At 49.2% G+C, this 27154-nt stretch overlaps 1 protein-coding gene across 4 annotated transcripts in view; it reads right to left on the reverse strand.

The window, feature by feature from the left end:
- LOC134347785 (1,4-alpha-glucan-branching enzyme-like) overlaps nt 1–27154 on the reverse strand; it is a 507671-nt gene that overhangs the window by 65313 nt on the left and 415204 nt on the right. For all 4 annotated transcript variants that reach the window (XM_063050206.1, XM_063050207.1, XM_063050205.1 and 1 more), the window contains exons 8-13: nt 19888–20003; nt 19398–19525; nt 15067–15165; nt 7164–7274; nt 6400–6571; nt 5742–5926 (exon numbers count right to left, since the gene is read on the reverse strand). In XM_063050206.1, the coding sequence (XP_062906276.1) occupies nt 5742–5926; nt 6400–6571; nt 7164–7274; nt 15067–15165; nt 19398–19525; nt 19888–20003 (811 nt within the window). The remainder of the gene's footprint in view (nt 1–5741; nt 5927–6399; nt 6572–7163; nt 7275–15066; nt 15166–19397; nt 19526–19887; nt 20004–27154) is intronic.

The raw sequence follows: 27154 nt of genomic DNA on the forward strand, positions 1-27154 counted from the left end.
CCTTAACCTTTGATGCCATGTCCAATCAAGAACCAATCAATCTCTGCCTTAAATACACCCAACGACCTGGCCTCCACAGCTGCATGTGGCAACAAATTCCACAATTCACCACCCTTTGGCGAAAGACATTTCTCTGCATCTCTGTTTTGAAAGGGCGCCACTCTATCCTGAGGCTGTGTCCTCTTGTCCTAGACTCTCCCACCATGGGAAACATCTACTCTGTCTAGGCCTTTCAACATTTGAAAGGTTTCAGTGATATCCCCCCTCATCCTTCTGGATTCCATTGAGTACAGACCCAGAGCCATCAAACGTTCCTCGTATGATAACTCTTTCATTCCTGGAATCATCCTTGTGGATCTCCTCTGGACTCTCTCCAATGCCAGCACATCTCTTCTAAGATGAGGAGCCTAGAACTGTTCACAACACTCAAGGTGAGACCTCACCAGTGTAGCGCTCTGTAATGGTTTCTGTGTAGCAGCAATGTTTGGGCTACGACTAAAGATAACGGGACTTTGGAATGTGGGGGGGCCTATCCAATGAGAGATATGTTGTTCTTTCTTGTGAGTCCGGAAGAGAGATTTTCGCCGTCTTTGGTCAGCGAGAGGAGAAGAAGGAAGCCGCGTGTGGACAGAGCTGGAAGACCACCGGACGGAGTGGACCGGGAGCAAGGGTCCGAAGGTCGGCGACACTCGGAGGAGGTCGATGGTTGACGAATGGCCGTATTTGTGAGCTCCATTGTGCACTTTTGACCTTTCTCTAAAATGGGCCCTTTTTCTTTTTCTTTTCTTTACTAGCCCTAAATTCAGATTAAGATTTATAAAGTACAATCAGTTAATTGCATATGGTGTACTGTCTGATATTTAGCGTGTGGATTTGTAACCGGATAAAACATCATGCAGCATCCACACAATGAGATTTCTCAGTTTGTTGGGGCCGGAAGTTGTCTTCCCCTAGACAAACACGTACTGGCCGAACCTGAGGGTTACACCAGTGACTTATGAAGCCTCAGCATCACATCCTTGCTCTTGTATTCTCAACCTCTTGAAACGACAGCTAACATGGCATTTGTCTTCCTCACCACCGACTCAATCTGCAAGTTAACCTTCAAGGTGTTCTACACAAGGACTCCTAAGTCCCTCTGCATCGCAGATACCTGGATTTTCTCCCTATTTAGAAAATAGTCTGCACATTTATTTCTACTACCAAAGTGCATGACCATGCATTTTCCAACATTGTATTTCATTTGCCACTATCTTGCCCATTCTCCGCATATATGTCTAAGTCCTTCTGTATCCTACCCGTTTCCTCAACACTACCTGCCCCTGCACCAATCTTTGTATCATCTGCAAACTTGGCAACAAAGCCATCTATTCCATCATCTAAATCATTTATATACAGCATAAAAAGACGTGGTCCCAACACCAACCCCTGTGGAACACCACTAGTCACTGGCAGCCAACCAGAAAAGGATCCTTTTATTCCCAGTCACAGCCTCCTACCAATCAGCCAATATTCTAACCATGTTAGTAACTTTCCTATGATACCATGGGCTCATAACTTGATAAGCATCCTGATGTGGCACCTTGTCAAAGGCCTTCTGAAAGTCCAAATATACAACATCCACTGCATCCCCTTTATCTATCCTACTTGTAATTTCTGAAAGGATTCCGATAGGAGTCTGTAACAGTGGGGTGGAGGTAGTCTTTGAGCCTTGTAGCATGTGTCTTCAGGTTTTTGTATCTTCCGCCCAATGGAAGAGGATAGGATTCCAACAGGAGTCTGTAACAGTGGATAGGATTCCTATAGGAGTCTGTAACAGTGGATAGAATTCTGATAGGAGTCTGTAATAGTGGGGTGGAGGTAGTCTTTGAGCCTTGTAGCATGTGTCTTCAGGTTTTTGTATCTTCCGCCCAATGGAAGAGGACCTGGACCTGATGGAATGCACCCTCGTGTTCTGAAGGAAGTAGCTGGAGAGATTGCGGAGGCATTAACAGTTGACAGATTCTGGCATTGTACTGGATTTCTGGAAAATTGCAAATTTCGCTCCTCTATTTAAGAAAGGTGGGAAGCAACAGAAAGGAAACTATAGACCCGTTAGCCTGACATCAGTGGTTGGGAAGTTGTTGGAATTGATTGTTAGGGATGAGATTACAGAGTACCTGGAGGCCCATGACATGATAGCCAAAGTCAGCATGGTTTCCTGAAAGGAAAATCCTGCCTAACAAACCTACGTCAATTCTTTGAGGAAATTACCAGCAGGGTAGACAAAGGAGATGCAGTAGACGTGGTGTACTTGGATTTTCAGAAGACCTTTGACAAGGTGATGCACATGAGGCTGCTTAGCAAGATTAGAGCCCGTGGAATTACAGAGAAGTTACTAGTGTGGGTGGAGCATTGGCTGATCGGCAGAAAACAGAGAGTGGGAATAAAGGGATCCTATTCTGGTTGGCTGCCGGTTACCAGTGAATTTCCACAGGGGTCGGTGTTGGGACCGCTGCTTTTACCATGTATGTCAATAATTTGGGCCATGGGATTAATGGATTTGTGGCTAAATTTGCTGATGATACAAAGATATGTGGAGGAGCGGGTAGTGTTGAGGAAACAGAGCCTGCAGAGAGACTTAGATAGTTTAGGGGAACGGGCAAAGAAGTGGCAAATGAAACACAATGTTGGAAAGTGTATGGTTATGCACTTTGGTGGAAGAAATAAATGGGCAGACTATTACTTAGATGGGGAGAGAATTCAAAATGCAGAGATGCAAAGGGACTTGGGAGTCCTTGTGCAAGTTACCCTAAAGGTTAACCTCCAGGTTGAGTCAGTGGTGAAGAAGGCGAATGCAATGTTGGTATTCATTTCTAGAGGTATAGAATATGAGAGCAGGGATGTGATGTTGAGGCTCTATAAGGTACTCATGAGACCACACTTGGAGTATTGTGTGCAGTTTTGGTTCCTTATTTTGGAAAGGATATACTGACATTGGAGAGGGTTCAGAGAAGATTCATGAGAATGATTCCAGGAATGAAAGGGTTACCATATGAGGAAAGTTTGGCAGCTCTTGGGCTGTATTCCCTGGAGCTCAGGAGAATGAGGGGGATCTCATAGAAGCATTCCAAATGTTAAAAGGGCTGAAGAGATTAGATATGGCAAAGTTATTTCCCATGGTAGGAGAGTTTAGGACAAGAAAGCATGACTTCAGGATTGAAGGACACCTATTTAGAGCAAAGATATGGAGAAATTCCTGTAGTCAAGAGGGTGGTAAATCTGTAGAATTTGTTGCCATGAGCAGCTGTGGAGGCCAAGTCACTGGGTGCATTTAAAGCAGAGATAGATAGGTTCTTGATTAGCCAGGGCATCAAAGGGTATGGGGAGAAGGCAGGGGAGTGGGGATGACTGGAAGAATTGGATCAGCCCATGATTGAATGGTGGAGCAGACTCGATGAGCCGAATGGCCTACTTCTGCTCCTATATCTTATGGTCTAAGAGAGAATAATGTGGGAGGGGTTACTGAGGCAGTGAGAAGTACAGACAGAGTCCATGGAGGGAGGCTGGTTTGTGTGAAGTGCTGAGCTCTCTGCAGTTTCCTGTGCAGAGCAGATGCCATACCAAGCAGAATGCCTCCTGAGGTGCATTGATAAAAAACTGGTAAGAATCAACAGCGGTTGTGCTGGAAGAGTCCTCGCAACTTGGTGATATTTCATCGAAACCCCGGGTATATACAAGTCCAAGTTTGTTGTACAACCAAACAAAACAACATTCTACTGGACCATGGTGTAGAATACCTGTGTCCAGCAGCAATCCCTTTGTTACACCACTTGTCTCTATCGACCTCTCAGTTTCACACTCTTTCAGACCTCCTCCCATTCGCCAGCCAGTTTTGTCCCCCAGTCTCCATCTCACCCCCATATCCTTCGTGATGCCACGGACCAGCCTGAGAGCATCTATCTACTGCACTACTATCGTCAGTATCACACAAACAAACTAGATCGACTGCCCATTCAATATCTGCCCTTCAGTTCACCCAACTACAAATACCCCCACTGTTCCACCCTCTGCCCTCCCCACAGTCTGTTACCCCCGCTAACTAACCTCTCTCTCTCTCGCTATCTCGCTACTCAGTTCTGGTGAGAGGTTTCTGACCTGAAATGTGAATTGTTTCTCTTGTCACAGACACTGACTGACTGGTGAGTTCTTCCAGCTAAAGGGATATGGGGGCCGAGGCTGTGCCTGATTCAGGGCAGGGACAAATGAGTGGATTTCCAGAGACTTTTTCCCAGGGTGGAAATAGGTAATACAAGGAGCATAATTTTCAGGTGATTGGAGGGAAGTATAGGGGAGATGTCAGATAAGTTTTGTCACAGAGAGTGGTTGGTGTGGGTAACCCCCTGCCAGGGGTGGTGGTAAAGGCAGGTTTATTCGGGCCACTGAAGAGACACATGGATGAAAGAAAATTGAAGGGTTATGTGGAGGGAAGGGTTTGGTTGATCTTAAGAGTAGGTTACAAAGGTTGGCACAACATGGTGGCTCGAGGGGGTTGTATTCTCTGTTGTATGCCAGACTGACGGTTACAGGGAGAGAGGGATGTGCTGGAATTGTTGATGTGGTATGGGATGTGAGCAGTGACAGGTTCTTGGTGTCACAGTGCAGACCAGAGGAAAGCTCAATGAGACCACGGCAGGAATGGTGTCTCAAAACCCTTTCCCTTCTTTCACATCTTTAAAGGCCCCTGTGGAGTTTTCCGTGTTGAAGTACATGCCTCTCCCTTCCACAGGGCAGGGGTGCCCTCCAACACACTCACTACTCTCAGGCTGGTCAGAGTCTGCAGCAGAAGCAGAACGTGGGTGATAATTAAACAGACTTCAGTGAGAGAGACAGGATGCACATCATCCCCCTGTGTTTGGGAAATGAGCCTCATGCTCAATGGTTCACAGCTGATGATGGAAAACCAGGGACCAACATCTCTGTCTTCTCAAGAGCCTCAGGAAACCGCTGAACTTATCACCCACAGCTGCCCCAGCGAACGGTGAGGGCCGGCCGGAGGACTGAGGCCAGCAGCTTCAGTCTAAAGCACACTGTCCTGAGAGACCCAGCAACCATCCAGCCCGGAGTTCACAGTCAATGCTACAGTGGCCCCTTGCCTCCTCCACTGACAACGAGACAGAGAGAAAACCAGCAGGGTGATGGTGAATGGAACAGAGGAATCAGGGAGTGGGGGGGTTGTGAGGAAATTGGGGGGTCAGGGAGAGCAGGGGACAGGAGGATGGTGAGGGTGAGGAGGACAGGAGTGGTGAATTCAGAAGAATGAGGGGAGGATCCCATTGAAACCGATCGAATATTGAAACATATGGATAGAGCAGATGGGGAGAGGATGTTTCCTATGGTGGCGGAGTCTAGGACCAGAGGACACAGTCTCAGAATAGAGGGATGTCCACTTGGAAAGGGGTTGAGGAGGAATTTCTTTAGCCAGAGTGTGGTGAATCTGTGGAATTCGTTGCCACAGATGGTTGTGCAGGCCAAGTCACTGAGACGGTGTGGAGAGGCTCTTGATTGGTCAGAGTGTGAGGGAATACGGGGAGAAGGCAGGAGACTGGGGCTGAGAGGGAAATTGGATCTACCGTGATGAAATAGTGGAGTAGGCAGGGGATGAGGTGCATGGCCTGGGGAGCTGGGTGAGGTTGGGGACCTGGTTGATGATAGTGGGGGATGAAAAGGACTGTTGCCAGGTCAGAACGATGCCCACTCACCGGTGGCGCTGCCAGCCAGCCGTACTTCTCCTCCAGGTGGTTCATGTCTCTGTCGAAGGTATTGAGTTGGTTGTAACGCAACAGGTGATTATTCAGCAGGTCAAACTGGCGCCTGGCATAGTGGTAACTCTCATTGTTCCCCTTTCGTGGGAAGTCCAGCCACTCGGGGTGACCAAATTCATTGCCTGCAGGAAAAGTACAGGTGAAAGTTTGGCAGAGAACCGTAGGACCATGGTCCCATGGGTGGGGCGGTGGGTGTGTTCCCGTTAGTACCACCCCTCCCAGTCAGATGCTCCCTCACTACTGTCTGACATTCGTTAGTACCACCCCTCCCACAGTGTGACCCTCTCTCAGTTCTGAACGAACATGCGCTGAAGAAAATATTTATTTTGTTGTAACTGTATGTTTTCTGGTGTCATAGTTTTATGTGCTATATGTGTGTGCGTGAGTGTAAGCCCCAGACGAAAGCTGTGTCGCTTGTCTGTATTCCTGCCTGGTTGACTGACAATTAAACTGAAAATATCAGGTTGATGGGTTGAGGATTCCAGGACGCTTGGACCCGGTCAGCCACAGGAAATACACCCGCAGTGAGGGACTGATGTCAGCTCCAGCTTTGGAGCAGGTGCTACGAAGGGAGACAGGCTGCTTTCAGACTTACCAATGAAGTTGAGGTAGCCCTCGCCTCCCAGAGCGTGTGTGATCAGTCGGATCATCTTGTGCAACTGGATTCCACGGTTTATGACTGGTGTCAAGGGAGTCAGCACACTCATGTTGGTATACATCTCCGCATCCATCAGCCAGAATGCCAAGGTCTTGTCCCCAACCAGAGCCTGTAAGGCCGACCAGAGAGAAAGCTGATATATGGATGGGGTAAAACCAAGAACCTACACAGCATTCTCCAGTTACTGAACAAATGGGACTGGACTAATCCCAAATCCTGCCAGTTCACCATCACCCCTGTCTGCCCGAAGTTGAAACATCTGAACAGAAACATTGGTGGGAAAGCTGATAATGGTGCATGCCATCTGGGTCAGAGAACGTCAGAGTGCGAGGTATCTCTTCGACAGGTAATATTTTCTAAGCACTGCTCTGGTCCCCACCAGACCAGAAATATATCCACATCACCACTGACTTTCCCAGTCTCACATCATCACAGAGTTTCCCAGTCTCACTAAGTGTTTCCACATCACCACTGAGATTCCCTGTCTCACTGAGTGTTTCTACATCACCACTGAGATTCCCTGTCTCACTGAGTGTTTCTACATCACCACTGAGATTCCCAGTCTCAGTGGGGGAAGGGGAAGGGGAAGGGGATGTGTGCAGGAGGAAGGTAGATGTTTGGGAGGTGTGAGGGGTGTAAAGGAGCAGGGAAGAGAAACAGGATAACACCTGAATGCCTTATGCTACAGTTATGCTCATTACCTGGTCATGACTCTCAGCATAGGCTACGGCTTTCTCCCCGTACCGCCGGTTGGTGAGTGTGTGCACGATGTTGCCCATGTTCCAGTCCTCATCCTTTCGTTCCTTAAGGATCTGTGGGTGGCAGTGGGTTGTTATTCACAGTTGTTGGTGACTGACACAGACAGAAAGTGATGTTACAGACCGTACCCGTCTGGTCGTGTGCTGTCTGGGAGGACACATTGTGCACTTAAGGATGGAAAGGGTGTGTCCCGGGAGGAAGAACAGCACGTGCACACGAAGCATGACAGGATGTGTGTGTTGGGGAGGACAGGACGTACACATCAGGGAGGACAGGACGTACACACCGGGCAGGACAGGACGTACACACCGCGGAAGACAGGACGTGTGTGTCGGGGAGGACAGGACGTAAACACCGGGGAGGACAGGACGTACACACCAGGGAGGACAGGACATGTGTGTCGGGGAGGACAGGACGTACACACCGGGCAGGACAGGACGTACACACCGCGGAAGACAGGACGTGTGTGTCGGGGAGGACAGGACGTACAAACCGGGGAGAACAGGACGTGTGTGTCGGGGAGGACAGGACGTACACACCGGGGAGGACAGGACGTGTGTGTCAGGGAGGACAGGACGTACACACCGGGGAGGACAGGACGTACACACCGGGAGGACAGGACGTGTGTGTCGGGGTGGACAGGATGTACACAACGGGGAGGACAGGACGTGTGTGTCGGGGTGGACAGGATGTACACAACGGGGAGGACAGGACGTGTGTGTCGGGGTGGACAGGATGTACACAACGGGGAGGACAGGACGTACACACCGGGCAGGACAGGACGTACACACTGGGGAGGACAGGACGTACACACCATGGAGGACAGGACATGTGTGTCGGGGAGGACAGGATGTACACAACGGGGAGGACAGGACATACACACCGGGCAGGACAGGACGTACACACCGCGGAAGACAGGACGTGTGTGTCGGGGAGGACAGGACGTACAAACCGGGGAGAACAGGACGTGTGTGTCGGGGAGGACAGGACGTACACACCGGGGAGGACAGGACGTGTGTGTCAGGGAGGACAGGACGTACACACTGGGGAGGACAGGACGTACACACCGGGAGGACAGGACGTGTGTGTCGGGGTGGACAGGATGTACACAACGGGGAGGACAGGACGTGTGTGTCGGGGAGGACAGGACGTACACACCGGGGAGGACAGGACGTACACACCGGGCAGGACAGGACGTACACACTGGGGAGGACAGGACGTACACACCATGGAGGACAAGACGTGTGTGTCGGGGAGGACAGGATGTACACAACGGGGAGGACAGGACATACACACCGGGGAGGACAGGACATACACACCGGGGAGGACAGCACGTACACACCGGGGAGGATAGGACATACACACCGGGGAGGACAGGACGTGTGTGTCGGGGAGGACAAGACGTACACACCGGGGAGGACAAGACGTGTGTGTCGACGAGGACAGGACGTACACACCGGGGAGGACAGGATGTACACACCAGGGAGGACAGGACATGTGTGTCGGGGAGGACAGGACGTACACAACGGGGAGGACAACACGTACACACCGGGGGAGGACAGGACGTGTGTGTCGGGAGGACAGGACATACACTCTGGGGAGGACAGGACGTGCACTCCGGGGAGGACAGGACGTGTGTGTCGGGGAGGACAGGACGTGTGTGTTGGGGAGGACAGGACGTACACACCGGGGAGGACAGGATGTGCACACCGGGGAGGACAGGACTTGCACACCGGGGAGGACAGGACGTGTGTGTCGGAGAGGACAGGACGTACACACCGGGGAGGACAGGACGTGTGTGTCGGGGAGGACAGGATGTACACTCCGGGGAGGACAGGACGTGCATACTGGGGAGGACAGGACGTGTGTGTCGGGGAAGGCAGGACGTACACACTGGGGAGGACAGGATGTGTGTGTCGGGGAGGACAGGACGTGTGTGTCGGGAGGACAGGACGTACACACCGGAGAGGACAGGACGTACACATTTTCTTGCGGTTCTACATCCACTCTCAACTGTCTTTTACTTTTTATAAACTTGAAAAAGTATTTATTACCCACCTTCATATTGTTAGCTTGCTTTCATTTTTTTATAGATATTATAGAATAGTACAGCAGAGTACAGGCCCTTCGGCCCACAATGTTGTGCCTACCCTTAAACCTTGCCTCCCATATAACAACCCCCCACCTTAGATTCCTCCACATGCCTGTCTAGTAGTCTCTTAAAGTTCACTAGTGTATCTGCCTCCACCACTGACTCAGGCAGTGCATTCCACGCATCAACCACTCTCTGAGTAAAAAACCTTCCTAAATATCCCCGTTGAACTTCCCACCACGTACTTCCCACTTAAAGCCATGTCCTCTTGATTTGAGCAGTGGTGCCCTGGGGAAGAGGCGCTGGCTGTCCACTCAATCTATTCCTCTTAATACCTTGTACACCCCTATCATGTCTCCTCTTATCCTCCTTCTCTCCAAAGAGTAAAGCCCTAGCTCCCTTAATCTCTGATCATAATGCATACTCTCTAAACCAGGCAGCATCCTGGTAAATCTCCTCTGTACCCTTTCCAATGCTTCCACATCCTTCCTATAGTGAAGCGACCAGAACTGGACACAGTACTCCAAGTGTGGCCTAACCAGAGTTTTATAGAGCTGCATCATTACATCGCGACTCTTAAACTCTATCCCTCGACTTATGAAAGCTAACACCCCATAAGCTTTCTTAACTACCCTATCTACCTGTGAGGCAACTTCCAGGGATCTGTGGACATGTACTCCGAGATCCCTCTGCTCCTCCACACTACCAAGTATACTGCCATTTATTTTGTACTCTGCCCTGGAGTTTGGAGTTTGTCCTTCCAAAGTGTACCACCTCACACTTCTCTGGGTTGAACTCCATCTGCCACTTCTCAGCCCACTTCTGTATCCTATCAACGTCTCTCTGCAATTTTCGACAATCTTCTACACTGTCCACAACACCACCAACCTTTGTGGCATCTGCAAACTTGCCAACCCACCCTTCTACCCCAACATCCTGGTTGTTAATAAAAATCACGAAAAGTAGAGGTCCCAGAACCGATCCTTGTGGGACACCACCAGTCACAACCCTCTAATTTGAATGTACTCCCTCCACCACGACCCTCTGCTTTCTGCAGGCAAGCCAAATTCTGAATCCACCTGGCCAAACTTCCCTGGATCCCATGCCTTCTGACTTTCTGAATAAGCCTGCCATGTGGAACCTTGTCAAATGTCTTACTAAAATCCATTTAGATCACATCCACTGCACTACCATCATCTATTTGCCTGGTCACCTCCTCAAAGAACTCTATCAGGCTTGTTAGACATGATCTGCCCTTCACAAAGCCATGCTGACTGTCCCTGATCAGACCATGATTCTCTAAATGCCCAGAGATCCTATCTCTAAGAATCTTTTCCAACAGCTTTCCCACCACAGACGTAAGGCTCACTGGTCTATAATTACCCGGACTATCTCTACTACCTTTTTTGCCTCCCTCCAATCGTCCGGTACCATTCCCGTGGACAACGAGGACATAAAGATCCTAGCCAGAGGTTCAGCAATCTCTTCCCTCACCTTGTGGAGCAGCCTGGGGAATATTCCATCCGGCCCCGGGGACTTATCCATCCTAATGTACAAACGCCATTTCCAGAAGAGTTGGGATATTTTCCAAAATGCAATAAAAACAAAAATCTGTGATATGTTAATTCACGTGAACCTTTATTTAACTGACAAAAGTACAAAGAAAAGATTTTCAATAGTTTTCCTGACCAACTTAACTGTATTTTGAAAACATACACAAATTTAGAATTTGATGTCTGCAACACACTCAACAAAGGTTGGGACAGAGGCATGTTTACCATTGTGTTACATCACCTTTCCTTTTAGTAACACTTTTTAATCGTTTTGGAACTGAGGATACTAATTGTAGTAGATTTGCAATTGGAAATTTTGTCCATTCTTGCTTGATCTAAGACTTCAGCTGCTCAACAGTCCGTGGTCTCCGTTGTCTGATTCTCCTCTTCATGATGCGCCATACATTTTCAATAGGAGATAGATCTGGACTGGCAGCAGGCCAGTCAAGCACACGCACTCTGTGTCTACAAAGCCACGCTGTTGTAGCCCGTGCAGAGTGTGGTTTGGCATTGTCCTGCTGAAATAAGCATGGACGTCCCGGGAAGAGACGTCACCTTATTGGCAACATATGTCTCTCTAAAATCCTAATATACACTTCAGAGTCAATGGTACCTTCACATACATGCAACTCAACCATGCCCTGGGCACTGATGCACGCCCATACCATCACAGATGCTGGCTTTTGCACCTTTCTCTGATAACAATCTGGATAGTCGTTTTCATCTTTGACACGGAGAACTTGATGCCCGTTTTTTCTGAAAACTAGCTGAAATATGGACTCATCTGACCACAGCACACGGTTCCACAGTCTTTCGGTCCGTCTGAGATGAGCTCGGGCCCAGAGAACTTGCCGGCGTTTCTGCATAGAGTTGATGTATGGCTTCCTCCTTGCGTAATACGGTTTCAAGTTGCATTTCTGGATGCAGCGACGGACTGTGTTGAGTGACAATGGTTTTCCGAAGCACTCCCGAGCCCAGATGGCTATAATTGTCACAGTAGCATGACGGTTTCTTAGGCAGTGCCGCCTGAGGGCTCGAAGATCACGTGCATTCAACAGTGGTTTCCGACCTTGTCCTTTACGCACTGAGATATCTCTGAATTCTCTGAAACTTTTCACAATATTATGTACTGTAGATGTTGAAAGACCTAAATTCTCTGCAATCTTGCGTTGAGAAATGTTCCTTTTGAACTGACTAACAATTCCCTCACGAATTTTGGCACAAAGGGGTGAGCCACAACCCATCCTTGCTTGCAAAGACTGAGCCTTTGATGGACGCTACTTTTATACCCAGTCATGATACCTCACCTGCTACCAGTTAGCCTGCTTAATGTGGAGTCTTCCAAACCAGTGTTACTTGAATATTCTGTGCACTTTTCAATCTTATTTTAACTCTGTCCCAACTTTTGTTGAGTGTGTCGCAGCCATCAAATTCTAAATTTGTGTATATTTACAAAATACAATTAAGTTGGTCAGTAAAACTATTGAAAATCTTTTCTTTGTACTTTTGTCAGTTAAATAAACGTTCACGTGAATTAACATATCACAGATTTTTGTTTTTATTGCATTTGGAAAATATCCCAACTTTTCTGGAAATGGGGTTTGTATTTTAACAACTCCAACACCTCCTCTCCCTTAATATCACCACGCTCCAGAACATCAGCCTCACTCAACACACACAAAAAATGCTGGTGAACACAGCAGGCCAGGCAGCATCTCTAGGAAGAGGTACAGTCGACGTTTCAGGCTGGGACTCTTCGTCAGGACTAACTGAAGGAAGAGTGAGTAAGAGATTTGAAAGTGGGAGGGGGAGGGGGAGATCCAAAATGACAGGAGAAGACAGGAGGGGTGGATCTAAGAACTGGAGAAGGGAGAGGATCATGGTACAGGAAGCCTGGGGAGAAAGAGAAGAGTGGAGGGCAGCCTGGTGGGTGGAGAGCAGGCAACGTGTATAGTGAGAGGGACACAGGGAGAAAAAAAGAGAGAGAAAAAAAAGGGGGCAAAAATAAAAAATATATAGAAAATATATTAAATAAATAAATAAGGGATGGAGCAGGCCAGGCAGCATCTCCAGGAAGAGGTACAGTCGACGTTTCAGGCCGAGACCCTTCGTCAGGACTAACTGAAGGAAGAGTTAGTAAGAGATTTGAAAGCAGGAGGGGGAGGGGGAGATCCAAAATGATAGGGAGGAGACAGGAGGGGGAGGGATGGAGCCAAGAGCTGGACAGGTGATTGGCAAAGGGGATATGAGAGGATCATGGGACAGGAGGTCCAGGGAGAAAGACAAGTGGGGGGGAACCCAGAGGATGGGCAAGGGGTATAGTGAGAGGGGTATTACGGGGAAGTTCAATCTACCCCCACTCTCCTACAGCAGTGTATTACAGGGGGTGTTCAATCTAGCCCCACTCTCCTACAGCAGTGTATTACAGGGGGTGTTCAATCTAGCCCCACACTTTTTACCGGGAAAAAAGGATCAGTCATGATTGAACGGCAGAGGAGACTCGATGGGCCAAATGGCCTAATTCTGCTCCTATGTCTTATAGTCTATGGTCTAAGACTGGCACTGAGAAACTGTGCCTGAGGAACTGGTGTGAAATGCACGAGTGCTCTCACTGTCACTGTAACTTAGTAAATGCCATGTGCAGCAGTCCAGTCCAGGGGACACATGGCACACAAAGATGGCACTGACTTGTTCAGTATCAGGGAGAGGGACAGTCCTCTTGGGAAGCTGCGCAGACATGGTGGGATCTAAGGCACCTTCCATACCAACACTCTGTTCTATGTTCCACACGCACCGATAGACTTCAATCCTCTCCTCCAAAGGCTGAAGAGAAATTTTAATTTCCCTGCGCAATTTATAAATAGATAATTGCCTTGTTTATGAAAGGGTGAACAAATTCTTCAAGGCTCATGACTCCGTTCTCAAAACGCTCAATTTGCAACAGTACGAACTGCTGGTCTATTTTAAGCACGGGAGAGCGCTGTGCATACAGAATCTGATACTCCCCAACAGACCAGCATGAATACTCACGACATGGAGGCAGAGGCCGGCAGTGTCACTGTGGCACTGACAACAGTCACTCACAGGGCACGACCACAGAATGACGCGTCACACCAGCATCCATGGCAGAACCTACCCTCTGACACTCCTCCCTCTGCATTCCAACACCCACTCCTCCACTTCCAGCCTGATTACAGTGTGCGTATGTGGAGATGGGGCCTATGAGAGGACGGATCCCCTCTTCCACCCCCCAGACACTGATGTACACAGTTCCCTTCCCCGACCCTTGAACCATACCAACCCTTTCTTCTGACCATGACACTTCACCCAAACTAACCCCTTCTGCAAACCCACCTCAAGCTCCGGCCCCTTCCCTTGACCCAAATCAACTCCTTTTCCTGACTCAGATTGGCCTGTGCACCTAACCCATACCAACCCTTTTGCCTCACCTTAAGAACGTATGAACATAAGAAATAGGAGCAGGAGTCGGCCGTCTGGCCTGTTGACCCTGCTCTGCCATTCAATAAGAACATGGCTGATCTGTCCATGGACTCATCTCCACCTACCTGCCTTTTCCCCATAATCCTTAATTCCCCTACCATGCCAAAATCTATCCAACCTTGTCTTAAATATATTTACTGCGGTAGCCTCCACTGCTTCATTGGGCAGAGAATTCCACAGATTCACCACTCTCTGGGAAAAGCAGTTCCTCCTCATCTCTATCATAAAGCTACACCCCCGAACCTTGAGGCTATGTCCCCTCGTTCTTGTCTCACCTACCAGTGGAAACAACTTTCCTGCCTCTATCTTACATATCCCTTTCATAATTTTATATGTTTCTATGAGATCTCTTCTCATTCTTCTGAATTCCAGAGAGTATAGTCCCAGGCAGCTTAATTTCGCCTCATAGGTTAACCCCTTCATCTCTGGAATCAACCTGGTGAACCTCCTCTACACTGCCTCCAAAGCCAGTATATCCTTCCTCAGGTAAGGAGACCAGAACTGCACACAGTACTCCAGGTGCGGCCTCACCAGTACCCCGTACAGTTGCAGCATAACCTCCCTGCTCTTAAATTCAATCCCTCTGGCAATGAAGGCCAACATCCCATTTGCGTTCTTGATAGCCTGCTGCATGTGTAAAGCAGCCTTGACCCGCAGCTGTACCCTGCCCTCTGATTCAGCAGAAACACAGGGACTCACCTGGATCCATTTATCGGGAATGGCCATTGCCAAACGGAAGTCAAAACCTCCGCCCCCTTCCGTGACTGGTCGGCAGAGTGTGGGCATTCCTGACACATCCTGGAAAACATTTTCACAGTGTTAGTACTGCCTCCCAGGCTCCAGATGTCCACCTGCATTTACACAGTACCTGATACTGGATCACGGGAACAGATTGGGTATGGTGAGGTTGAGGGTTGAGTTCAGGGCTGGATCTGTGAGCACTCTCCCCGTACTCCCCTAACGCTTTTTAAACCGAGAACTAACTGGACAGTAATATGATTGTTCTCCAGCACAGAAACATGCCCCCAGGAACACGGAATACAGTCACTGGAAGCTGCAGCAACTCACAACATGCTGGAGGACCTCTGGTTCAGGAGCACCTGCAGTGGGAAATGGACAGTCGATGTTCTACAGACTGACCCTTAGCTCACCGTGATGATGCTGGCCAGAGAAAACCAACCCATATCCCTCCCAGGTACCCACTTCCTACAGACAAGCTCCTCATACCTGAAGGATTATGTGCTCATCCAGATTATTGGTGAAATATTGCGATAGGCTCCTATTCAAGCACCACCACAGAGAGAGAGGATTACAAACATACACTGGAAGAAGAAATCCTTCCTCTGATGCAATACAGCAAGCAACACTGGGCCCAAGCCCTGTCCTGTGGCCATCCCCACTGGGACCAAACCCTGAGCCATATCCCATGGCTATCGGAATCTGGTCCCGTCCTTCACTGGGCCCTGTCCCATAGCCACCCCCACTGGGACCAAACCCTCACTGAGCCACGTCCCATGGTCATCGAAACCTGATCCCGTCCTTCACTGGGCCCTATCCCGTAGCCATCCCCACTGGGACCAAACCCTCACTGAGCCATGTCCCGTGGACATTGAAACCTGGTCCTGTCCTTCAATGGGCCCTGACCTGTGGCCATCCCTACTGGGACCAAACCCTGAGCCCTGTCCCGTGGTCATCGAAACCTGGACCCGCCCTGTGTCAGAGACACTCGACCCTACCACTCAGACATGTGTCTCTTGTCACCAGGCCTCATCCGACCAATGTCGACACCAGGCCTCGCCCCATGGCCATCAGCAACTGGCCCACAATTCACTAAGCCCTGTCCTGCAGCCTTTGACACCAGGCACCACCCCACACTGGGTCCAGACACGCAGTTGTTGACACTGAGCCCTGTCCTGGCCAACACTACCGGGCCCTGCTCCTTGCGAGATGCCATCCCACTGACACTGATACTGGGCTTTGCCCTTCACTAAGGCCCATTGCATGGCTGTCGAAACTGGGCCCGACCCACGCACCTTTGTACTGCCAGATTGAAGATCCCTCCACACCGTGTGATATGAGGTCCTGAACTGGAGTTTATCAGCACGTTTGCTGATGATATGAAGATTGGTGGAGGGGCAGGTCATGTTGAGGAAACAGGTAGGATGCAGAAGAACTTAGACAAATTTGGAGAATAGGAAAGAAAGTGGCAAATCAAATACAATGTTGGAAAGTGCATGGTCATACACTTTGGTAGTAGAAATAAATGTACGGACTATTTTCTAAATGGGGAGAAAATCCAGGAATCTGAGATGCAGAGGGACTTGGGAGTCCTTGTGCAGAACACCCTGAAGGTTAACTTGCAGGTTGAGTCGGTGGTGAGGAAGGCAAATGCCATGTTAGCATTCATTTCAAGACACTAAGATTGGAGGCGTTGTGGACAGCAAGGAAGGCTTTCAAAGCTGCAGAGGGATCTGGACCAACTGGAAAAATGGGCCAGAAAATGGCAGATGGAATTTAATGCAGACAAGTGTGAGGTGTTGCATTTTGGAAGGACAAATCAAGGTAGGACATACACAGTAAATGGCAGGGCACTGAGGAGTGTGGAGGAACAAAGGGATCTGGGAGTTCAGATACATAATTCCCTGAAAGTGGCGTCACAGGTAGACAGGGTTCTAAAGAAGGCTTTTGGCATCCTGGCATTCATAAATCAAAAGTATTGAGTATAGGAGTTGGGATGTTATGGGGAGGTTGTATAAGACATTGGTGAGGCCAAATTTGGAGTATTGTGTGCAGTTCTGGTCACCTAACTATAGGAAGGATATCAGTAAAATTGAAAGAGTGCAGAGAAGATTTACTAGGATTTTGCTGGCTCTTCTGGAGTTGAGTTACAGGGAAAGATTGAACAGGTTAGGACTTTATTCCTTGGAGCGTAGAAGAATGAGGGGAGACTTGATAGAGGTTTACAAAATTATGAGGGGTATAAACAGAGTAAATGTGAGTAGGCTCTTTCCACTTAGATTAGGAGAGATAAATACGAGAGGACATGGCTTTAGGGTGAAAGGGGCACGGTTTAGAGGGAATATTAGGGGGAACTTCTTCACTCAGAGAGTGGTGGGAGTGTGGAACAAGCTGCCATCTGATGTGGTAAATGCAGGCTCACTCTTATGTTTTAAGAACAAATTGGATAGATACATGGACAGGAGAGGTCTGGAGGGTTATGGACTGGGTGCAGGTCAATGGGACTAATGGAATAAAGTTTTGGCACAGACTAGAAGGGCTGAATGGCCTGTTTTCTGTGCTGTAGTGTTCTATGGTTCTAGGTCTAGAATACAAGAGCAAGGATGTGATGCTGAGGCTTTATAAGACACTGGTGAGACCTCACCTTGAGTATTGTGAACAGTTTTGGGCCCCTCATCTAGAAGAGATGTGCTGGTATTGGAGAGGGTCCAGAGGAGGTTCACAGGGATGATTCCAGGAATGAAAGGGTTATCATACGAGGAACGTTTGATGGCTCTGGGTCTGTACTCGCTGGAATTCAGAAGGATGAGGGGGATCTCATTGAAACCTTTTGATTGTTGAAAGGCCTTCACAGAGTAGATGTGGAAAGGATGTTTCCCATGGTGGGAGAGTCTAGGACAAGAGGGCACAGCCTCAGGATAGAGAGGCGCCCTTTCAAAACGGAGGAGCAGAGAAATGTCTTTAGCCAAAGGGTGGTGAATTGTGGAACTTGTTGCCACATGCAGCTGTGGGGGCCAGGTCGTTGGGTGTATTTAAGGCAGAGATTGACAGGTTATTGATTGGACATGGCATCAAAGGTTATGGGGAGAAGGCCAGGAACTGGGGTAGAGGAGGCAGAAAAAAGGATCAGCCATGATTGAATGGTGGAGCAGACTCGATGGGCCAGAATGGCCTAATTCTGCTCCCATGCCTTATGGTCTTAAGGATTTCTGTGGTACCACACAATTCACTGATCATACATAATCTCTCTGGGATCACCAGTCCTGATTATCATACAATTTATGTTTCAGTGCTTCTCTGGCCAGACCAGGAGTTAATGGTGAAGGATTACACTACATCCCCACCCAAATGCCTGCACGAAACTGGCATTGGTAGAGGGCGACTGTGTAAAATGAACTTCACTCTGTGTCTGACCTGGGAAGTGTGTGATGGGGCAGTGTAGATGGAGCTTCACTGAGTGTCTGACTGTGGGAGTGCGTGATGGGGCGTTGTGGAGAGAGCTTCAGTCTGTATCTGACCCTGGGAGTGTGTGATGGGTGGTGTGGAGGGAGCTTCACTCTGTGTCTGACCCTGGGAATGTGCGATGGGACGGTGTGGAGGGAGCTTCACTCTGTGTCTGACCCCGGGAGTGTGTGATAGGTGGTGTGGAGGGAGCTTCACTCTGTGTCTGACCCTGGGAATGTGCGATGGGACGGTGTGGAGGGAGCTTCACTCTGTGTCTGACCCTGGGAATGTGCGATGGGACGGTGTGGAGGGAGCTTCACTCTGTGTCTGACCCTGGGAATGTGCGATGGGACGGTGTGGAGGGAGCTTCACTCTGTGTCTGACCCTGGGAATGTGTGATGGGATGGTGTGGAGGGAGATTCACTCTGTGTCTGACCCCGGGAGTGTGTGATGGGACGGTGTGGAGGGAGATTCACTCTGTGTCTGACCCCGGGAGTGTGTGATGGGACGGTGTGGAGGGAGATTCACTCTGTGTCTGACCCCGGGAGTGTGTGATGGGACGGTGTGGAGGGAGATTCACTTTGTGTCTGACCCTGGGAGTGTGTGATGGGACGGTGTGGAGGGAGATTCACTCTGTGTCTGACCCTGGGAGTGTGTGATGGGACAGTGTGGAGGGAGATTCACTCTGTGTCTGACCCCGGGAGTGTGTGATGGGACACTTCATTCTGTATTTTATTTAAATGCCAGTGCCTGAATTAATTCTCAAACACAACATTTATTCTGTGGAAGAAGAGACTTTGCAGAGCTGGTGATGACACAGAGGAGCGGACACAGAAGGGGACTGTTACCTCTGCAACGCTGACAAAGTCAGGGTAGAAGTTGTGTAACATGTAGTTCGACAGGGTCAGGTAGGCCAAGGCTTCCTCGTCAACTTGAAGACCAAAGTATTCACTGTATCCGCCAGAGAAACTGACAGCTGCAGACAGATGTGAGAGGCAGGTGTTTAGTCACTGTAACAGTGCCCAGCGCTGATCCACTAACATACAGCAGGCTGACACTGGAAAGGCCAAGCAGTGTTGCTAATCTGGTTGGAACGGTAGCGCAGTGGTTACACAAGGCTTTACACTAATTAATTCCTGCCGCTGCCTATCAGGAGTCTGTACGCTCACCCCGTGACAGCGTGGGTGTCCCCCACAGTCCACAGGTGTACCAGTTGGTGGGATAATTGGGCATTGTAAATTGTCCTGTCATTAGGCGAGGATTACATTGGGCTATTATTGGGTGGCACGGCGCGAAGGGTCAATAAAGATTATGGCGATAAATAGATCAGTTGCTTACCAATGCCATGGTGGTGGTACAACATGGAAGTCACCCCGTCGAATCGGAACCCATCAAAACCGTACTCCTCGACCCACCAGCGGAGGTTAGAGAGCAGGAACCGCAGAACCTCCCAGCTGAGAAGGAAGCAGCAACTTAAAATTAACAACAGCTGAGGCAACAAAGCATATGGTGGACAGAGGACCAGAGGACACAGGGGACCAGTGTACAGGAGACCAGTGGACACATGGGATCAGCGGACAGGGGACAGGGAACCAGTGCACAGAGGACTGGTGGACGGGCGGCCGGTGGACAAGGGACTGGTGGACACAAGGGACCGGTGGACAAGTGACCGGTGGACAAGGGACCGGTGGACAAGTGACCCGTGGACAGAGGACTGGTGGACAGAGGACCTGTGGACACAAGTGACCGGTGGACAGAGGACCGGTGGACAGAGGACCAGTGGACAAGGGACTGGTGGACACAAGTGACCGGTGGACAAGGGACCCGCGGACAGAGGACCGGTGGACAGAGGACCCATGAACAAGTGACCGGTGGACACGTGACTGGTGGACAAGTGATCCGTGGACAAGGGACCGGTGGACAGAGGACCCATGGACAGAGGACCCCTGGACAAGTGACCGGTGGACAAGTGACCCGTGGACAAGGGACCGGTGGACAGAGGACCCATGGACAGAGGACCCATGGACAGAGGACTGGTGGACAAGTGACCGGTGGATAGAGGACCGGTGGACAGAGGACCCATGGACAGAGGACCGGTGGACAGAGGACCCGTGGACAGAGGACCCATGGACAAGGGACTGGTGGACAGAGGACCGGAGGACAAGTGACCGGTGGACAGAGGACCCATGGACAGAGGACCGGTGGACAGAGGACCCATGGACAGAGGACCGGTGGACAAGTGACCGGCAGACAGAGGACCGGTGGACAAGTGACCAGCGGACAGAGGACCCATGGACAGAGGACTGGTGGACAAGTGACCGGTGGACAGAGGACCCAAGGACAAGGGACTGGTGGACAAGTGACCGGTGGACAGAGGACCGATGGACAGAGGACCTGTGGACAGAGGACTGGTGGTCAGAGGACCTGTGGACAAGTGACCGGTGGATGGGGGATGGTGGACAGAGGACCGGTGGACACAAGTGACCAGTGGACAAGGGACTGGTGGATGGGGGAACTGGTGGACAGACAACCCGTGGACAAGTAACCAGTGGACAGAGGACCGGTACGCAGGGGACCGGTGGACAAGTGACCGGTGGGCGGGGGACCGGTGAACAAAAGGGTCTGGTAGACAGGGGATTGGTGGACAAAAGACAGGCAGACAGGGGACTGGTGTACTGGAGACTGGCGGACAGGGGCCAGTGGACACGGGACTGATGGACACAGGGATTGGAGGACAGGGAACCGGTGGACACAGAAGGCATCAAACTAAGGTATTAAACTAAAAGCTCATGCATATACAGTTGTCAGGAGTAATGGGTAACTGGAAGATTGGGAAAACTTTAAAAAGCAACAAAGAAGCACTAAGCGAGCAATAAAGAAAGGTATAATAGATTATGAAAATAAACTAGCACAAAATATAGAAACAGATAGTAAAAGTTTTTATAATTACATAAAGTGGAAAAGGGTGGTTAAAGTGAATGTAAGTCCCTTGGAGGACAAGAAGGGGGAATTGATATTGGGTAATGAGGAAATGGCAGAGGCTTTGAATGACTATTTTGTGTCGGTCTTCACGGTGGAGAACACATCTAACATGCCAAGGAGAGATGTTATGGAGATGAGGACCTCGATACAATAGCTATCACTAAAGAGGTGTGCTGAGCAAACTTGTGGGCCTGAAGATAGATAAGTCCCCTGGTCCCGATGGGATGCATCCCAGGGTTCTGAAAGAAATGGCAGAAGTTATAGTGGAGGCTTTGGAGATAATTGACCAAAATTCTATAGATTCTGGGCAGGTCCTGGTGGAGTGGAAGATGGCAAATGTCATGCCACTTGTCAAAATAGGATGTACCCAAAAGGCAGGTAACTGTAGGCCACATACATCAAAGTTGCTGGTGAACGCAGCAGGCCAAGCAGCATCTATAGGAAGAGGCGCAGTCGACGTTTCAGGCTGAGACCCTTGTATCAGAATCACTGAAAGATCGTGAAATTTGTTTATTTTTGCAGCAGTACAGTGCAAAATATAAAATAAACTATAAATAACAATAAGCAATATGTACTCAGAGTACGTAAATAGAGCAAAAAGATAGAAAAAGTAGTGAGGTAGTGGTAGTGGGGAGGAACCTGTCCCTGGAACATGAAATGTGTGATTTCAGGCTCATGTTCCTCGTGTTCCCCGTTGTTGATGAAAGCAACGAGAGGAGGGTTTGTCCTGAGTAACTGGGGTCCTTAGTGATGGACGCTGCCCTTCTGAGGCAACGCCTTTCGAAGGTGTCCTGGGTGCTGGGTGCTGGGGAGCTGAGTGCCCACGATGGAGCTGGGCGAGTTTGCAACTACTTTTTCTGATCCTGTGCTGTGGCCCCTCCATATCAGACAGTGATACAACCAGTTAGAATGCTCTCTATGGTACATCTTCAGAAATTTTTGAGTGTCAGTGTCATATCAAGCAAATTTCCTCAACCATCTTATGAAATGTAGCTGCTGGTGAGCCTTTTTCATATTGCATCAATACGTTAGGCCCAGGATAGGTCTTCAAAGACATTGACACGCAGGAACTAGAAACTGTTCACCCTTTCCACTGAGCCCTCGACGAAGGCTGGTGTGTGTTCCCCTTCTTGAAGTCCACAATCAATTCCTTGGCCTACTGATGTTAAGAGCAAGGTTATTGTTGCAACATCACTCGACCAGGTGTCCTACCTCACTCCTGTACAGCTCCTCGTCTCCTTGTCACTCACTGATCTTCACCAGTTCCCACACCTGCTGTATTGCAGATGTCCCCCCCTGCGGTGTACCCCTACATAGGGCAACAGTGCACCGCATCCCTGGCCCGTCACTGATGGAAGTTTCCCGTGTCCATCCAGCTCTTCTTCAAGCACGTCTGTCCTCCCCCCTCCACCCCACCCACGGTGGCTTCCATATTCACATTCCTCCAGATAAAGAATACATCTCTCTCGGACACATTCAAACTGGTTATTACAAAGATGTGAGGCACCTTTAATACGTCCACTAGCTCCCATGCTGCAGAGGTACGAGACCCTCCCCTACCAGATGCACTGTATGTGGTTAAGAAAGCATATGGTGCATTGCCCTTCATCAACCATGGGATTGAGCTTAGGAGTGGAGAGGTAATGTTGCAGCTATATCGGACCCCAGTCAGACCCCACTTGGAGTACTGTGCTCAGTTCTGGTTGCCTCACTACAGGAAGGATGTGGAAACCATAGAAAGGGTGCAGAGGAGATTTACAAGGATATTGCCTGGATTGGGGAGCATGCATTATGAGAATAGGTTGAGTGAACTTGGCCTTTTCTCCTTGGAGTGACGGAGGATGAGAGGTGACCTGATAGAGGTGTATAAGGTGATGAGAGGCATTGATCGTGTGGATAGTCAGAGGCTTTTTCCCAGTGGTGAAATGGCTAGCATGAGAGGGCATAGTTTTAAAGTGCTTGGAAGTAGGTACAGAGGAGATGTCAGGGGTAAGTTTTTTACGCAGAGAGAGGTGAGTGTGTGGAATGGGCTGATGGTGACGGTGGTGGAGGTGGATACGACGGGTCTTTTAAGACACTCCTGGACAGGTACATGGAGCTTAGAAAAATAGAGGGCAATGGGTAACCCTTGGTAATTTCTCAGATAAGGACATGTTCGGCACAGCTTTGTGGGCCGAAGGGCCTGTATTGTGCTGTAGGTTTTCTCTGTTTCTATCTATGTAACCCTCATCCTGGGCACCCAATGTTCCTGAACAACACACTCAAGTCCAGCTGTGAAACTACTAACATTGCACACAAGCTCTAACTGGTAACTCTAAATTGTAAAAAGGCCAGGAAGCAGCCAGAGTGAAAATGTTTCACTGGGAGATAGCTGAGGTGGCCCAGAGCAACGCTGGCCTAAATTCCAATGGATTGGGGTTGGGGTTGGGCAGAGGCCGAAGTCATTGCCGGAAGAGGGAGGTAAGACAGGAGAACGAGCAGAAGGGAGCAGGTCACCATCGGAGGGGCAGAAACCAAGAGCAGATCGAGGATCAGAAGCTGTGCACAATCAGATGGGAGGTAATGAGAGGAGTGGACAGTGGGATGAGAAGAAAGGGTGAAGGGCAGCAGAGAAAGAGAAAGCTACACATCACAGGGAAAGTCACAGATCAGCTGGTCAAACAGGAGAGCGAGCAGAGATGGGGAGAGGGTGGACGGAGAGGGGATGGAGGGAGAGGGTAGTGAGGGGGAGGAGAGAGGATAGAGGGAAGGTTTGGAAGGAAAGGGGTAGAGGGAGAGGGTGAGGTGGGAGGCGTGAGGGTGGAGGGAATGGAGGAAGGGCAGAGGGGAGACAGTGGAGGGAAAGGGAAGGAAGGTGGATGGGGAGGGGCGGAGGGGAGGTTGGAAGGAGTACAGTGACTGGGAGAGGGTGGATTGATTGCTGGGAGCTGGATCCACTGGGATTGATCTGGGTTGCTGAGGAATGGAAGGAAACTGAAAATGTCCTGGCCACGACTTCTCAGCCTTCCTTCACCAACCTGAGGATATCTCTGGCTGTCTTCCCACAGATGCTGCCTGACCTCCTGGGCTTTTCCACCATGTTGTTAGTTCAGATTTCCAACACTTGCAGTTTTTTATTTCCCAATTTACAAACATAATCCTACGTCGACGCGGAAGCAGGTCAGGTGCCATGTCCTGACCTACAGTATGTGTGAGCATCATGCACAGAGCTTCCTCGATACATCCGTCTCACTGACTTCACCAGAGGAATGTGTGAGTGAGATGGTCACCCTGTGATAACAGCCCACACACTGAGATCTGTTCACCAAAGACAAATATATCTCTCACCTCGGTGTTTTCTAATTCTCTGTGCACTAAAGCCCTATACGGTGAACATTGCATCAGACAGCAGGTAACTTGCACCGTCCCTTCCATTTTTCCTCAGTTAAGTATCTGCCAACGCAAACACTTTGAATTACTTCATTGGTGTTGACTGAAACTTGTTAACTTTCTGCACATCCCACATGCAGCTCGAGTTTAATCAACGTTCTCCCATTCATCAGTTGGATCCAACTAAAAATAATCCAAGCCCCAGGTGTGAAAATTCTCAGACACAAAATGAGCTGAGAGTCTCAACCCAATTACAGAAATCTGCAGATTCACAGCAAGCTCTGCACACAATTAGGCACAAACTTGTCGCTGCATTCAGCCGCAGTTTACATGTCTGTGTCCGCAGAAAGGAGGGAGACCAGGGTCTTTAGTCCTCCATGTGTTTACAGCTGGTCAAATGAAGCATTTCCTTGCTCAGGAACAAACGTGAACAGAACCCACTGGAGAACAGCAGGATAATCAGTTTCCCAAGGCAGACAGTGTTTTTCTAAAGGCTCACAGTGAGTCCTCCACTCTGGTAATCTGCCTTTATAAAGCCACCTGTTTCTGAACCACTTTAGCACAGTACAGGCCCTTTGGCCCACAATGTTGTGCTGACCCTTTAATCTACTCGTACGGCCAGATTTGGGAACAGCTTCTTTCCAACTGTGATAAGACTGCTGAATGGATCCTGACCTGGATCTGGGCTGTACCTGCCAAATATCCGGACCTGCCTCTCGGTTTTTTTTTGCACTACCTTACTTTCCATTTTTCTATTTTCTATTTATGATTTATAATTTAAATTTTTAATATTTACTAATTTTTACTATTTTTAATATTTAATATTTGTAATCCAGGGAGTGGGAAGCGCAGAATCAAATATCGCTGTGATGATTGTAGGTTCTAGTATCAATTGTTTGGCAACAATAAAGTATAAAGTATAAAGTACTCTAAAGTCAATCTAGCCCTTTCCTCCTGCATAGCCCTCCATTTTCAGTTCTGACGAAGGGTTCCGGCCCGAAACGTCGACTGATCGTTTCCACGGATGCTGCCCGACCTGCTGAGTTCCTCCAGCGTGTTGTGAGTGTTGTCTCCATTTTCAATCCTCCATGTGCATATCTAAAAGTCTCTGAAATATCCTTACCTGCCTCTACCAGCTCCCCTGGCAGGACATCCCACCTTGGGAAAAAGGTCTCTGGATCTTTGCCTCTAAGCATCTTGTAAACCTCCCAGCCTCCTTTGTTCCAAAGAGAAAAGCCCTTGCTCACTCAGCCTGTCCCCATAGAGTCATAAACATAGAAAAGTACAGCATGGAAACAGGCCCCTGCCCATCTCGCCCATTCTGAAACCATTTAAATGCCCACTCACATCTACCTGCACCAGGACACTAGCAGTGTGCCAGAGGTCCGTGAGTGTCAGGGAGCGGGAGTGAGTACCATTGTAGCACAAAGGAAAAGGAGCTCAGCACAGTGAAAGGTCTGAAGGTGGATCAGTCACCTGGGCCAGATAGACTACATCCCAGAGTCCTGACAGAAGTTGCTGAAGAGATAATAGATGCATTGGTCATGATCTTTCAAGACCAATGTCACTCCACTCTTTATGAAGGGAGGGACACAAAAGAAAGGAAACTATAGGCCAGCTAGCCTAACTTCAGTGGTTGGGAAAGTGTTGGGAGTCTATTATTAAGGATGAGGTTTCAGGGTACTTGGAGACTAATGATAAAATAAATCAAAGTCAGCATGGTTTCTTTGAAGGGAAATCTTGCCTGACAAATCTGTTAAGAATTCTTCGAGGAAGTAACAAACAGGGTGGACAAAGGAGAGGCAGTGGGTATCATTTACTTGGATTTTCAGAAGGGATTTGATAAGGTGCCACACATGAAGCTGCTGAACAAGATAAATTCCTATGGTGTTACAGGAAAAATACTGGCATGGATAGAGGAATGGCTGACAGGCAGGAGACAGTGAGTGGGAATAAAAAGGACATTTTCTGGTTGACTGCCGGTGACTAGTGGTGTTCCTCAGGGGTCAGTATTGGGACCATTACTTTTCACATTGATTTGGATAATGGAATTGATGGTTTTGTGGCAAAGTTGTGGATGATACGAAGATAGGTAGAGGGGTAGGTAATGCTGAGGAAGCAATGTGATTGCAGCAGGACTTAGACAGATCGGAAGAATGGGCAAAAAAGTGGCAGATGGAATACAGTGATGCGAAATGTACAATAATGCATTTTAGGAAAAGGAACAATACTGCGGACTATTACCTAAATGCAG

This window comes from Mobula hypostoma, chromosome 6 (genome assembly GCF_963921235.1).
Source record: "Mobula hypostoma chromosome 6, sMobHyp1.1, whole genome shotgun sequence".
NCBI lineage: Eukaryota > Metazoa > Chordata > Chondrichthyes > Myliobatiformes > Myliobatidae > Mobula > Mobula hypostoma.